The sequence below is a fragment of the Mesitornis unicolor genome, unplaced genomic scaffold (assembly GCF_000695765.1).
Source record: "Mesitornis unicolor isolate BGI_N332 unplaced genomic scaffold, ASM69576v1 scaffold21266, whole genome shotgun sequence".
In the NCBI taxonomy this organism is placed as follows: domain Eukaryota; kingdom Metazoa; phylum Chordata; class Aves; order Mesitornithiformes; family Mesitornithidae; genus Mesitornis; species Mesitornis unicolor.
The window spans coordinates 9,162-21,312 of record NW_010189168.1 but is presented as its reverse complement, the minus strand read 5'-3'; the positions used below and the strand labels follow the sequence as shown (position 1 = coordinate 21,312).

Here is a 12,151-nt window from a genome sequence, read left to right as displayed (position 1 = left end):
AGGAATGCCCTATATCTGGTAAAGCATTTAGTTCATAGATTGTTCTCTCCTTTCAGGAAGAAGAAGGAACGACTGACATTTTCCGGGACATCCCTATGGACTCCGTTGTGAAGGAAAGCTTGCAAAGTAGGTTATTACCAGATGTATCTGCCCTGTGTACATTCCTAGGGATTTAGTGTTTATTTTGGAAAGGTGCGGATGCCGACAGCGATGGTGTGAGTCGTTGGACAAGACAAGAAATTAGTGGGATTTCTCTGTCACCAGGAAAAGACACCAGGGCCAGCCTGAGGGGAGCCATTGTTAGACTCTTCACTGAGTTGATTCATCTCGCTAAAGGCAGAAAAATAATTTGGAAATCCAACCTCTCCTGCCTTTTCCGTGGTCAGGAACGGCTCTGGGAAAGGCTGGATTAGCTCCAGGGCCAGCGAGATGTTGGAGTCCCCTCTCAACCTGTTAGACCAGCTTGGCTGCATCACTGGGAATTACACCTTGTGCCACTGGTGTTCAGCTTCATGCTTGTATGTGCGGCCTATAATTTCAAAACAGACCTGGTTTTAGAAGAGATCCAAAGGTATCTGTCATTAGGTGTTGATTTCCTACCCCACTTGACCTTTTGTGTTGCCCACTAGGTTTATTTTCACCGTTTGAGTCCGACATGGTCTTGGGACAAGACCAAAAGAAAAGAGAGAGAAATGAGAGCAGTGGCGAGTGTGAAGGTGGGAATTCATCCCTGGAGGTGAACTCCATGGTCCAGATCACCTTGGACAAGGGAAATCAGGTTTCAGGAATCATCCGCTGGTTGGGCTACCTGCCCCAAATTACGCACAAGATGGCAGGAGTTGAACTGGTAAGGAGCAAAATATTTCCTGCTGTGAGATTGTGTATCAGAACGGGCAGGTCTTGGTTGTTGGGCCTCTGATGTGTCAAAGTGTGAACTGTGAGGGCAAACACACAATTTTATCCTCCCTTTAAGCTGGGGAGCTCAGCCTGCAGCATGATTTTGAGGGGTGGTTTGCTCTCTGCTAGAGCAATGTTATTGCAACGTGGGCTGGAAAAATCATGAATCCTACAAGCAGCATCAATAGGTTCAAAGCATAGCTGAAAATATTCAGCAAAACAGGATCAAACTTGTACCCAGCACTTAAGGTATTAAATGGCTGTGTGGGAGATCACAGAATCATTAAGGTTGGAAGAGACTTTTAAGATCATTGAGTCCAACCATCAACCCAACACCGCCATGGCCACTAAACCATGTCCTGAAGTGCCTCATTCATGGAAATCCTGCTCTCATGTTATTCCTCAATGCTTTTTTCCCAGGATGAAGAGAAGGGGGTCACTGCTGGCGAATGGCTGGGCAAATACTACTTCCACTGCGCCCCGAAGCGCGGCCTCTTCGTGAAGCTGCAGTCCTGCCAGCCCGATGTCCGCTTCCAGTGTTTGCGCAACAGTGAGCTCAGCCTCGTGGATTATGGTAAATTCTGAGGGGAGAGAGCAGACAGCGCCGTGCTGGGATGCTGCAGAGAAGCCTCATGCATAGCGCCCTTAATCAGTGGTTTAACATTCATAATTTTCTTTGAGCATTCAAAAAGATATCAGTTTAAAGGATGCTGAGGTTGCCATGGTGGTATTTATAGGGAATGCTGCACAAATATGAGAGATAGTAAGTAATTAATTAAAGTAATTAATGACAGGGTGTCTTGGTTTACCCCAGCGGGCAGCTAAACACCACTGAGCCATTCGCTCACTCCCTGCCCTCCATGGTGGGGTGGGGGAGAAAATTGGAGGAGAAAGTTTGGAACACTCGTGGGTTGAGATGAAAACAGTTTAACGATTGAAATAAGCTAAACTAAAATATAATAATAATAATCATAACAATAACAATAATAGTAATAATAATAGGAACAACAATAATTAATCACAGAATCACAGAATCACAGAACGTTAGGGATTGGAAGGGACCTCAAAAGCTCATCCAGTCCAATCCCCCTGCCGGAGCAGGAACACCCAGATGAGGTTACACAGGAAGGCGTCCAGGCGGGTTTTGAATGTCTCCAGAGAAGGAGACTCCACAACCTCTCTGGGCAGCCTGGTCCAGTGCTCTGTCACCCTCACTGAGAAGAAGTTTCTTCTCAAATTTAAGTGGAACCTCCTGTGTTCCAGTTTGTGTCCGTTACCCCTTGTCCTATCATTGTTTGTCACCGAGAAGAGCCTGGCTCCATCCTCGTGACACTCCCCCTTTAAATATTTATAAACATTAACACATAAGGTTATACTCTGCTCACACAGCTGTTGCTGGCTGTGCACTCCCAGCAGTGAATATTAGATAAGAAAAATAAACACTGAGAGCACAGCAGCTCCAGCAAAAGCAGGGATGTAGGAGGCTTTGGTAGCAGAACGACAGGTGAAACCCTCTGGGGGTGGAAACCATTGAGGAAAGAAAGGGTGTCCCCAGCAAACTCCCCAATTTATAGTGAGTGTCATGTTTATGGTATGGGATAATTCTGTTGGCCAGCTTGGTCAGCTGCCCTGAAAGCCCCTGGCTTTCGCTGCCCCCAGCTTCTGCACCTGGCTGTCACAAAACTGCTAAAGACCTTGTTCACTGCATACCAGTGCCAGCCAAAAACTAAACCAGAACATCTGATCAACTCTGTTTTCCATTAAATCAAGTTCTGTAATCTCAGAAAACGCAGCTCTCCTAAACAGAAAATTGATTCCTTTATTCTAACCTAGAGAAAGCACAGAGATAATATAGATGTGGGCATTGAATACAGGGCAAGGTGTTGTGAGTGGCTCTAAAAATGAGGCCTTGGTGGCATGGGTGTGTTGGAGAAGGAGTGGTGGGCAGGAAATGTTAGGGGGTAACAGAAGATAGAAGTCCAGAGCAAGAGTCTTTACCAGGCACTGTGAATGCTGCAAGCAAGGCAGGGCTTTTCTACCTGTGGTTTTCAGGGCAGAAGAAAAGCTCTTGTGTAACTGAAACTTGAATGTGGAGAAGTTTTTTGGCTATAGGGTCTGGCCTAGCTACCGTATCTTAAATGTTGTGCAAACGTAGACCAAGCACGTGGCTCTGGAAAATTGGAGAGGATAACTCAGGCCCACAGTGAAGATATCAGGTGATAACAGACTGAGAAATAAGAGAGAGCTTGGAGAAGGAGAGAGGATTCAATCAATTTTAATCATAGAATATCTTGAGTTGGAAGGGACCCATAAGGATCATCAAGTCCAACTCCCTCCTCCTCACCTAAAACTAAACCATATGACTAAGAGCATCGTCCAGAATGCTCTTTGAACTTTGACAGGCTTGGATGTAGTAGAGCTTGATGTGATGATCAGATGTTCACAAGAAGATGCAGAGCAGGTCAGTATTTTCATTTGAACAGGAAGAAATTCCTCCAGAGCAGAGAAGACAGTGTGAACCAGCCATTTAGAAACTGTAAATGGGGAAACAGGATTCCTGTAGGGACTGCCCAAAAACTGGGAGTAGGGACAAGGAGGAGCGTCTTAAGGACGTGCTGAAGAGAGGGGATTGAATTACAAGGGAACAATGCTAAAAAAACCAGAAGACCAGACTGAGAAAGCCACCTTTGAGGCTGAAGGAGACCACAGGCCAGTGGGATGAGGCTGTTAAAGCACAGTTTGTCCCATTGCTGCTGAGGTTGCAGCTCTTTCAGCAGAGGTGGGAAGCTAAAGGGAGTTGCTCCTATTGCTTATTTTGCAGGAGACCAAGAAGTCCTTCCTCAGGCTCCAGACAGTTTTCCTCCCCTCAGGAGCGAGGCAGCGGTGCACGTTTTGCGAGGGCGGATGAAGGGGATCCAAGGCCACTGTAATTCCTGCTATATGGACGCAGCTCTCTTCAGGTAAGGACCTGCTTGGCTGGTGTTGTTTCATTAAATGGATCCTTTTTTTTTTTAAATTGGGCATAGTCCTAAACCTGCAGCGCTTCCCTGCACTTCCAAAGTGGCTGGAAGTACCACACAGAATCACAGAATCATTAAGGTTGGAAGAGACCTCTAAGATCATCAAGTCCAACTGTCAACCCAACCCCACCATGCTCTATAAACCACATCCCCAAGTGCCACATCCATGTGCTTCTTGAACAGCTCCAGGGATGGTGACTCCACCACTGCCCTGTGCAGCCCTTTCCAGTGCTTGACCACTCTTTCAGTAAAGACATTTTTCCTAATACCCAACCTAAACCTCCCCTGGTGCAACTTGAAGCCATTTGCTCTTTTTCTTTCATTTGTTACTTGGAAGAAGAGAACACCCACCTCTCTACAACCTGCTTTAAGGCAGTTGTAGACAGCAATAAGGTTTCCCCTCAGTCTCCTCTTCTCCAAACTAAACACCCCCAGCTCCCTCAGCCGCTCCTCGTAAGGCTTTTTCTCCAGACTCTTTTAATCTCTGTCTAGAGCAGAACATAACTGTGTGGAGATACAGCCTCAATTCTTGCTGCTTTTTTGATCTCCTTCCTAGTCTGGGAAGTTCTCAGGCCCTGAAAAACCACTTGTGAGTACCTAAGGTACCCGTGTGTCTGTCATGCAGGGTGGTGAGAGATCGTAGTTCTCTGGACTTGGACTGTGCCGACTCTGTCACTGGAGGTAAAGGCTGGAAACATGTCAAAGAATCCACCCAGGAGGTCCCAGCTTCACTGTGCAGCACTGTTTGAGGAGAAAAAGACTCAGTGGTGCCCCCTCATGAGCAGTTTTGGCTGCAAAGTGTGAGATTTCTTTCTCTCTGAGCTGTTTCCTCGCTTACTACCAGTGTTTGTTAAAGCAGGTGTGGTTTATCTCACTGCCGAGACGCGCTGTCACTCACCTGTCTGTGATTGCATGCATGCATTGTTGGGAATAAAAGCCACCAACTGTCACCAGGCACAATGGTTTGGTTCTACCCCCTGCTGCAAACCCACCCGACTTATACAGCACCCTCTTTTCACAGCATTTTCTCCTGTACGTCCGTGCTGGACTCCATGCTCTTCAAGCCCTTCCCGCTGTGTGACAGGAATGTCCAGAGCATTCTGCGGGATGAGATCGTTAATCCCCTGCGAAAGTGAGTACAGTGTGTGGGCATCCTGGAAATCCTCCATCTGCCTTCATGCCTTCTCTGCTGCCCTGCCAGATCACAGAATCATTTAGGTTGGAAATGACCTTTAAGATCATCAAGTCCAACCCTCAACCCAGCACCACTGTGGCCACTAAACCATGTCCCCGAGTGCCACATCCACACATTTTTGACCCCCCCCAGGGATGGTGACCCCCCCACTGCCCTGGGCAGCCCCTTCCAGTGCTTGATAACCCTTTCAGGAATAAATCTCCCCTCATATCCAATCTAACTCTCCCCTGGCACAACTTGAAGCTATTTCCTCTCATCCCATCACTTGTTCCTGGGGAGAAGAGACCGACCCCCACCTCGCTACCCCCTCCTTTCAGGAGCTGTAGAGGGTGATAAGGTCTCCCCTCAGCCTCCTCCAGGCTGAACCCCCCCAGCTCCCTCAGCCGCTCCCCATCATTCGTGTGCTCCAGACCCCTCCCCAGCTTTGTTGCTCTTCTCTGGACATGCTCCAGTGCCCAGATGGTAGCTGTCACTGAGGGAAAGTGTTACCTGGAGCGTTTCTCATGCCAGCCACATCCAAAGGTCTTCATGTTCGGTTCCCCTTCCAGTTGTTCCTATCCCTGGGTTGTAAGGCTGTCACAACTCCTACTGCATGTGCATGAATTTCTCCTAAGACTCTACATAAGACATTAAGCATCCTCGTTGAGGACCAGTGCCCTGGCACAGGCTAAGAGAAATACAACCCTGAGGCATTCTGTGATCCTGAGATTTGATTGAGAAGGACTTGAAGGATGAAAAATAGAACGTTAGCCAGCAATGTGTGCTTGCAGCTCAGAAAGCCAACCGTATCCTGGGCTGCATCCCCAGCAGCATGGCCAGCAGGGCGAGGTGGGGATTTTGCCCCTTTGCTCCGCTCTGGTGAGACCCCTCTGAGCACTGTGCCCATCTGGGGTCCCCAGTGCAAGACAGAGATGGACTTTTTGGAGCAGGTCCAGCGGAGAGCCAGGAAAATGGTCCGAGAGCTGGAACAGCTCTGCTATGGAGAAAGGCTGAGAGAGTTGGAGTTGTTCAGCCTGGAGAAGAGAAGGCTCTGGGGAGACTTTCTTGCAGCCTTTCAATACTTAAAGGGGGCTCATAGGAAAGATATGGACAGACTTTTTAGTAGGGCTTGTTGCAACAGGACAAGGGGTGATGGTTGTAAACTAAAAGAGGGGAGATTCAGACTAGATAGAAGGAGAACATTTTCACTGTGAAGGTGGTGAGACACCAGCACAGATTGCCCAGAGAGGTGGTAGATGCCCTATCCCTTGAAACACTCAAGGCCAGGTTAGATGGGGCTTTGAGAAACCTGATCCAGTAGAAGATGTCCCTGCCCATTGCAAGGGGGTTGAACTAAATGATCTTTAAGGTCTCTTCCAACCTAAACCATTCTATGATTTCAATACACTGGAGGGATCATCTGCATTTGCTTCTTGTTCCTAGGACTGGTTTCGTCAGGGCTGGGAGTGTGATGCACCTCAGGGAGCAGCTGACTGAGAAGGGCCAGTGTTCAAGCTTTACCAACGCTGAGAAAGGTACGCTGCTCGCTGGAGCCTTTCCTGAGCTGTTTCCCTCATCCAGGCACCAGGCTGACAACTTAATTGTGTGCTTCGTCCAGGCACGTGCGTTAATGTGCCTGCTGCACTCCTCATTTATGTAAAAGTGCACGTGTAAAATACTTTCAGCTTTTAAAACTCGATGAGCTTGCCAGCTGAAATTCATCCTGATGGAAAGACAGGAATTGCTGGGGCTCTGCCTGGTGGCCAGGAAGTGAGAGGAAGGTCTGTGTGAACAGAATTTAAACAAGGGGAATTTCCATGACCTTTATACTTTAAATCATGCCCTGATAAGTCCATCCCTGATGTCTCTGCTAGAATCCAGCCCGATTTATCATTTTGCCAAGATCAACATTGCCTTTGAGTTCTCATAATTATTTGTGGTTCCTCAAAGACTATGGTCTGGGTAAAATAAGACAGAAAACACCTTCAGCTGAAGCCCACCTCTCTCTGGTTGCAATCACCACATTCCCATTGGTGCCCAGTGTAGTTTACAACAAGGAAACGGGCTGTGCCAATGCCAAACGTCCCTGCAACATCCTATGAGTACCTGGATAGTAAACAAGGGGCATTGCTTCTTCCAGAAACAGAAGGTGCCTTGTCAGCAAACAGCACTTGTGTTTCATTCTATTTCATATTTATTTTAGCCAGGGATCATTTAACTCTTTGGTTTCTTGAATTTCCATAGCTGTGCCTGATTTAACTTTTGAGTTTATACTTTTGGTGTTAGCAGTCACTGTCCATTAAAATCTCTGAGATAGTGTTGCTGTGATGGCCCAGTTTGGGGTTTTTTTGGCTTTTTCCATGCTCACCCTAGGATTTATGCATTAACCAAGTACTCTCCATTTCTAGCATCTTACCTAGGGTAAAATAGGAGATTCCAGCTTCACGAAATGCTGGTTCATGTTTATCTGCCAGGTTTTGCCTTCTGGATGCAGTGGGGCAAGGCAGGGTTCCTGCTGTGGTGTGACCCATGCTTTTCTCTCATCTTTCAGATCCTGAGGAGTTCCTCAACCTCATAATGCATCAGATCCTGGGAATAGAGCCGCTCCTGAAACTGCAGTAAGTTTCTGTATCCAAGCAATATAATTTACCCAGGCCAAACTCGTTAATTACCCACCTCACGATGACCGGGTGTTGCTTGAATCTTTCCATCCAGGCTTTGGAGGCACAGCTCAGCGAGTTGTGTGCAGCTCCTCTCTGTTGTCCGTGGGATCTCGCTTGTGTCCAAAGTGACGCATCCAGGAAAAGACGCTCCCTGGAGATGCCACCTTCAAGAAAATGATGATTAAAAACCTTGTCTCATCCTTAGGGAGAGCCAGCAGCGCTTTGAGAAATGTAGTGCCCAACTTCAGCGCACAGCCAGCGCTATCTGACAGCCTTTGGCTGCGTTTTGGGATGTGTCCAGGCTGTCGAGTTGGCTCAGGTCCTGCAGCCTCTCCACCAGGCAGTCCATGGATGCAGTCCCAGTTTTTCAGGGCTCTACAAAGAGGATGAGAGGCTGAAGGAAGCCAAAAATAACTGTGCTGTTCAGGAGCACAGAAGGGGATTGTTGGGTTTCTGTGCGCCTTTGTCGAGACGTCAGTCAAGCCGTAGATCGTGGAGTGCTCGGAAAAGCTGAGCTCAAAGACGCCTCTGTGCTGCAGCTCCCCTGCAAAGGGTCATCTGAAGGAAATCCTTTCTCTGCTGGGGCTGTGGGAGATCTTCTGCACACAACTCACCTTTTGAATGCACCCAGTTCTGCTCTGCGGCTTTTTGATTATAAAGAGGTCTTTCATCTGAGAAGGAGCTTGCTTGATTATGCCACAGTGCAGTTGATTTAAAAAATACTGAAGTGTCTTTCAATATTTACATTGACCAAGGGAAATCGAGTTTTGCTGATAGGAGCAGGATGTGATGCTGTGGAGGGATAATCAGACCCAAGGTGGTACTTGTATCCTCTTCTCATGGCGTGTATTTAGTATTTCTGGGTGGAAAAAAGTGCTTCATGTCAGTGTTGCACCAAGCCCTTGGTCCTTTGGGACCAAAAGCTCTTGCAGGACAAAACCAGGATGTCCTCTGGGAGCTCAGATGTTTGTGGCACTACCTAAACGAGCTCCGTGACCACTCCTTGCAGGTCAGGAGGCCAGAAGGAGCAGGACTGTTACTGCTACCAGATATTTATGGACAAACAGGAGGACCTGGTGGTTCCTGACGTGCAGCAGTTAGTGGAACACTCCTTCCTGTCCTCCGATCTGAAGCTAGTGGAGGTGAGCCCAGCAACCTTCTGCCTACACTGCTCTCTGCTGCCTCTTTCTTGCTTCCTCCAACATACCAGTGCCTGCCAGTGGGTCCAGGATGTCTCATATCCAACACTGCAAATCAATGAGATACAGCCATGAGACAGAGTTTTTGCAGAATCTGAGCCCTGGGTAGAGGGCTACGCTTTCCCTGTTGCCATTTTCCAAATAACCAGAGCAGAAAGTCTTTACTCACAGCAGCAATTTGGAGAGAAGAGTCTCTGGGGCTTGTCTTTTCTGGCAGGGTGACTCGTTTGCTTTTCTTTTCCCAGATCCCTTCTTGCTTCATCATCCAAATGCCGCGTTTTGGGAAGGAATATAAAATGTTCAGCAAAATCATTCCTTCCTTGGAGCTGGACATCACAGATCTGCTGCTTGATAGTAAGTTGTTGGGCGAGGGTAAAGCCACCGGCTGGAATTTCAAGCAACCTGGTGACAGATCTCACCTTTTTGGGTTGTAAACAGATGTGAGGTGGGATCGTGGTGTGATTCTTCTTCCCTGAACACCAGTTTTGGCAGGACACATGGAATTTCGGGTGAGACCTGGAGAGGACACATCCTCTCACCCCTGTTGCCCCTGCAGGTCCCAGAGAGTGCTGCCTGTGCGGCGACGTCGCCACCCTGGAGTGTTTGGAGTGCTTCAAGGACAAGGTGTTCGCAGCTACGGGCCTGAAGCAGTTCTGCAGTTCCTGCTCCAAACAGGTATTTGGTTTCTTTGGGTGCTTGTGAAATCTTCTGTGGTGGCTGACAGCAGATTGAACCCCCCAAAATACCCCAGGTTGGACACAGAGGGGCCCCTTTTTGAGCATCAGTCCCACCACCTGCATCAGCTGCATGAGTGGGGTTGAGTGCCACACATTATAGACAGAGTCTAAATAAGCACCTATCCTGCACAGACTGAGTGCTGGGCCCTTCACACTGCCTCACCAGGAGCATTCCTACAGCTTTCTGGCCTTTCTTTGGAGGATGAGAGACTCCCTTCTCAGTTTCTTGCTGCCTGTTGACACCACGTCATTCCCTGGCGTGCAGGGACCGTGGGGAATAAACTGGGGGTCTGACCCCTGCGTGCTCCTCTTTCTGGCAGGCCAGGTTGAGTTCTGCCCACTCAGCAGTGTCATCTGTCTGTCATCTCAGCACTGGTGAGGCTGTACCTCGAATCCTGTGTTCAGTTTTGGGCCCCTCACTATCCTAGAAGGACATTGAGGGGCTGGAGCGTGGCCAGAGAAGGGCAACAGAGCTGGTGAAGGATCTGGAGAACAAGAATTATGAGGAGTGGCTGAGGGAACTGGAGTTGTTTATGATGGAGAAAAAGAGACTGAGAGGAGACCTTATCACCCTCTACAGCTCCCTGAATGAAGAGGGTAGAAAGGCGAGTGCTGGTCTCTTTTCCCATCTAACCAGTGATAGGAAGAGAGGAAGTGGCTTCAAGTTGCGCCAGGGGTGGTTTAGGTTGGATATTAGAAAAGTTTCTTCACTGAAAGAGTGGTCAAGCACTGGAAGGGGCTGCCCAGGGCAGTGATGGAGTCACCATCCCTAGAGCTGTTCAAGAAGCATGTGGATGTGGCACTTGGGGACGTGGTTTAGTGGCCATGGTGGTGTTGGGTTGATGGTTGGACTTGGTGATCTTAGAGGTGTCTTCCAACCTTCATGATTTTGTGATTCTCTCCTCAGGTTCACTCCCACTACCGCCGCAAAACACACAAGCCCACCAGGCTGCACGTACCAGAAGAGTTTCACAGCCGGAGCCCTCAGGGCAGCCCGCAGGTCCCTCGTGAGAAGATGGAGCTCTTTGCAGTGCTCTGCATCGAGACAAGCCACTATGTCTCCTTTGTGAAATATGGCCCCGAGAACGAAGACTGGATGTTTTTCGACAGCATGGCTGACAGACACGGTGAGGATGCGGTGGTGGGCTCGGAGCTTTGATTGCAGCTGCTGGGCAGCTGTGAGAGTCTGCAAGGCTCATTGCATAGGCACTGGTCAGCCAGCTTTTTCCTCTGAAGCCTCCTACAGTATTTAGGCTGTCTCTGGACCCTGCTTCCAACAGTGGCCACTTAGGTAGACCCCAGAGAAGAGTATGACCAGGGCAAGCACATGTGAGGGAGTGGAGCATCTCCCTTATGAGGAGCGGCTGAGGGAGCTGGGGCTCTTGAGCTTGGAGCAGAGGAGACTGAGAGGTGCCCTCATTCATGGGGATCAATTTGGAAAGGGCGAGTGTCAGGAGGAAGGAGCCAGGCTCTGCTCTGGGATGTCCAATGCCTGGACAAGGGGCAATGGGGACAAGGGGCAATGGGAACAAGCTGGAGCATAGGAGGTTCAACTTGAACATAAGGAAAAACTTCTTTAGTGTGAGGGTGCCAGAGCATGGCCCAGGCTGCCCAGAGAGGTTGTGGAGTCTCCTTCTCTGCAGACATTCAAAACCCGCCTGGCCGTGTTCCTGTGTGACCTGGTCTGGGTGATCCTGCTCTGGCAGGGGTTGGACTGGATGAGCTTTCGAGGTCCCTTCCAACTCCTCATATTCTGTGATTCTGAGTTCCTCCAAGTGCTTTCATCCTCTGGGATGTTCAACCAAGGGGCTTCTTGAGCCAGCTCGGACTGGCTGCCGTGTGGGTGAGGACCCTTCTGTCCTTCCCCACTTTATTGTTGGCTTCCAGATCTCTCAGCTGAGGGACTATATAACTGCCAAGTGTGATGGTATCTGCTTGAGCTGTAGGTACTCATCCCCTGGGACATGGTTTGGATTCTTCTCCTCCTTTCTGGGTTTAGGTGGTGAAACGGGCTTCAACATTCCCACGGTGACACTGTGCCCTGAAGTCGCCAAATACCTGGACTTGCCGCTGGCTGTGCTGGCCCTGGAGCAACCTCGGGACATGGATGGAGTGGCCAAGCGCCTGTTCTGTGATGCCTACATGTACATGTACCAGAGCAAGAAGATGGCGCTGTACAAATGACACTGCCATGGGCTGGTGCTTGTGAGGCGTTGGAAACACGAGCTTGGGTCAACCCTGCAGCTCCTCATCAGTGAAAACAGCTGGAGTTTGGGTGCACCGAGCTTGCACTTCTGCCTCTTCTTACCTCTTCCAGGGTCTGGTATCAAGCTGTCCACATTGGCCTGTCTGGGTTTGTTAAATCCCATACCTGGCCTTATCCAGCGATAGCTTCCTGCAGACCTGGGCTCTTGAATTATTTACACTGAAATTCATTCTCATTTCCTACCTTTCCAGCCTC

General features: G+C 49.1%; 1 protein-coding gene across 1 annotated transcript in view; it reads left to right on the top strand.

The window, feature by feature from the left end:
• LOC104541835 (ubiquitin carboxyl-terminal hydrolase CYLD-like) overlaps positions 1–11,874 on the top strand; it is a 13,347-nt gene extending 1,473 nt beyond the window's left edge. Inside the window, exons 3-14 of the mRNA XM_010185981.1 lie at positions 57–126; positions 630–847; positions 1,318–1,471; positions 3,719–3,857; positions 4,939–5,049; positions 6,535–6,626; positions 7,643–7,709; positions 8,764–8,896; positions 9,199–9,307; positions 9,510–9,628; positions 10,598–10,817; positions 11,690–11,874. Coding sequence (XP_010184283.1) covers positions 57–126; positions 630–847; positions 1,318–1,471; positions 3,719–3,857; positions 4,939–5,049; positions 6,535–6,626; positions 7,643–7,709; positions 8,764–8,896; positions 9,199–9,307; positions 9,510–9,628; positions 10,598–10,817; positions 11,690–11,874 — 1,617 coding nt within the window. The remainder of the gene's footprint in view (positions 1–56; positions 127–629; positions 848–1,317; positions 1,472–3,718; positions 3,858–4,938; positions 5,050–6,534; positions 6,627–7,642; positions 7,710–8,763; positions 8,897–9,198; positions 9,308–9,509; positions 9,629–10,597; positions 10,818–11,689) is intronic.
• The last annotated feature ends 277 nt before the right edge of the window (positions 11,875–12,151 follow it).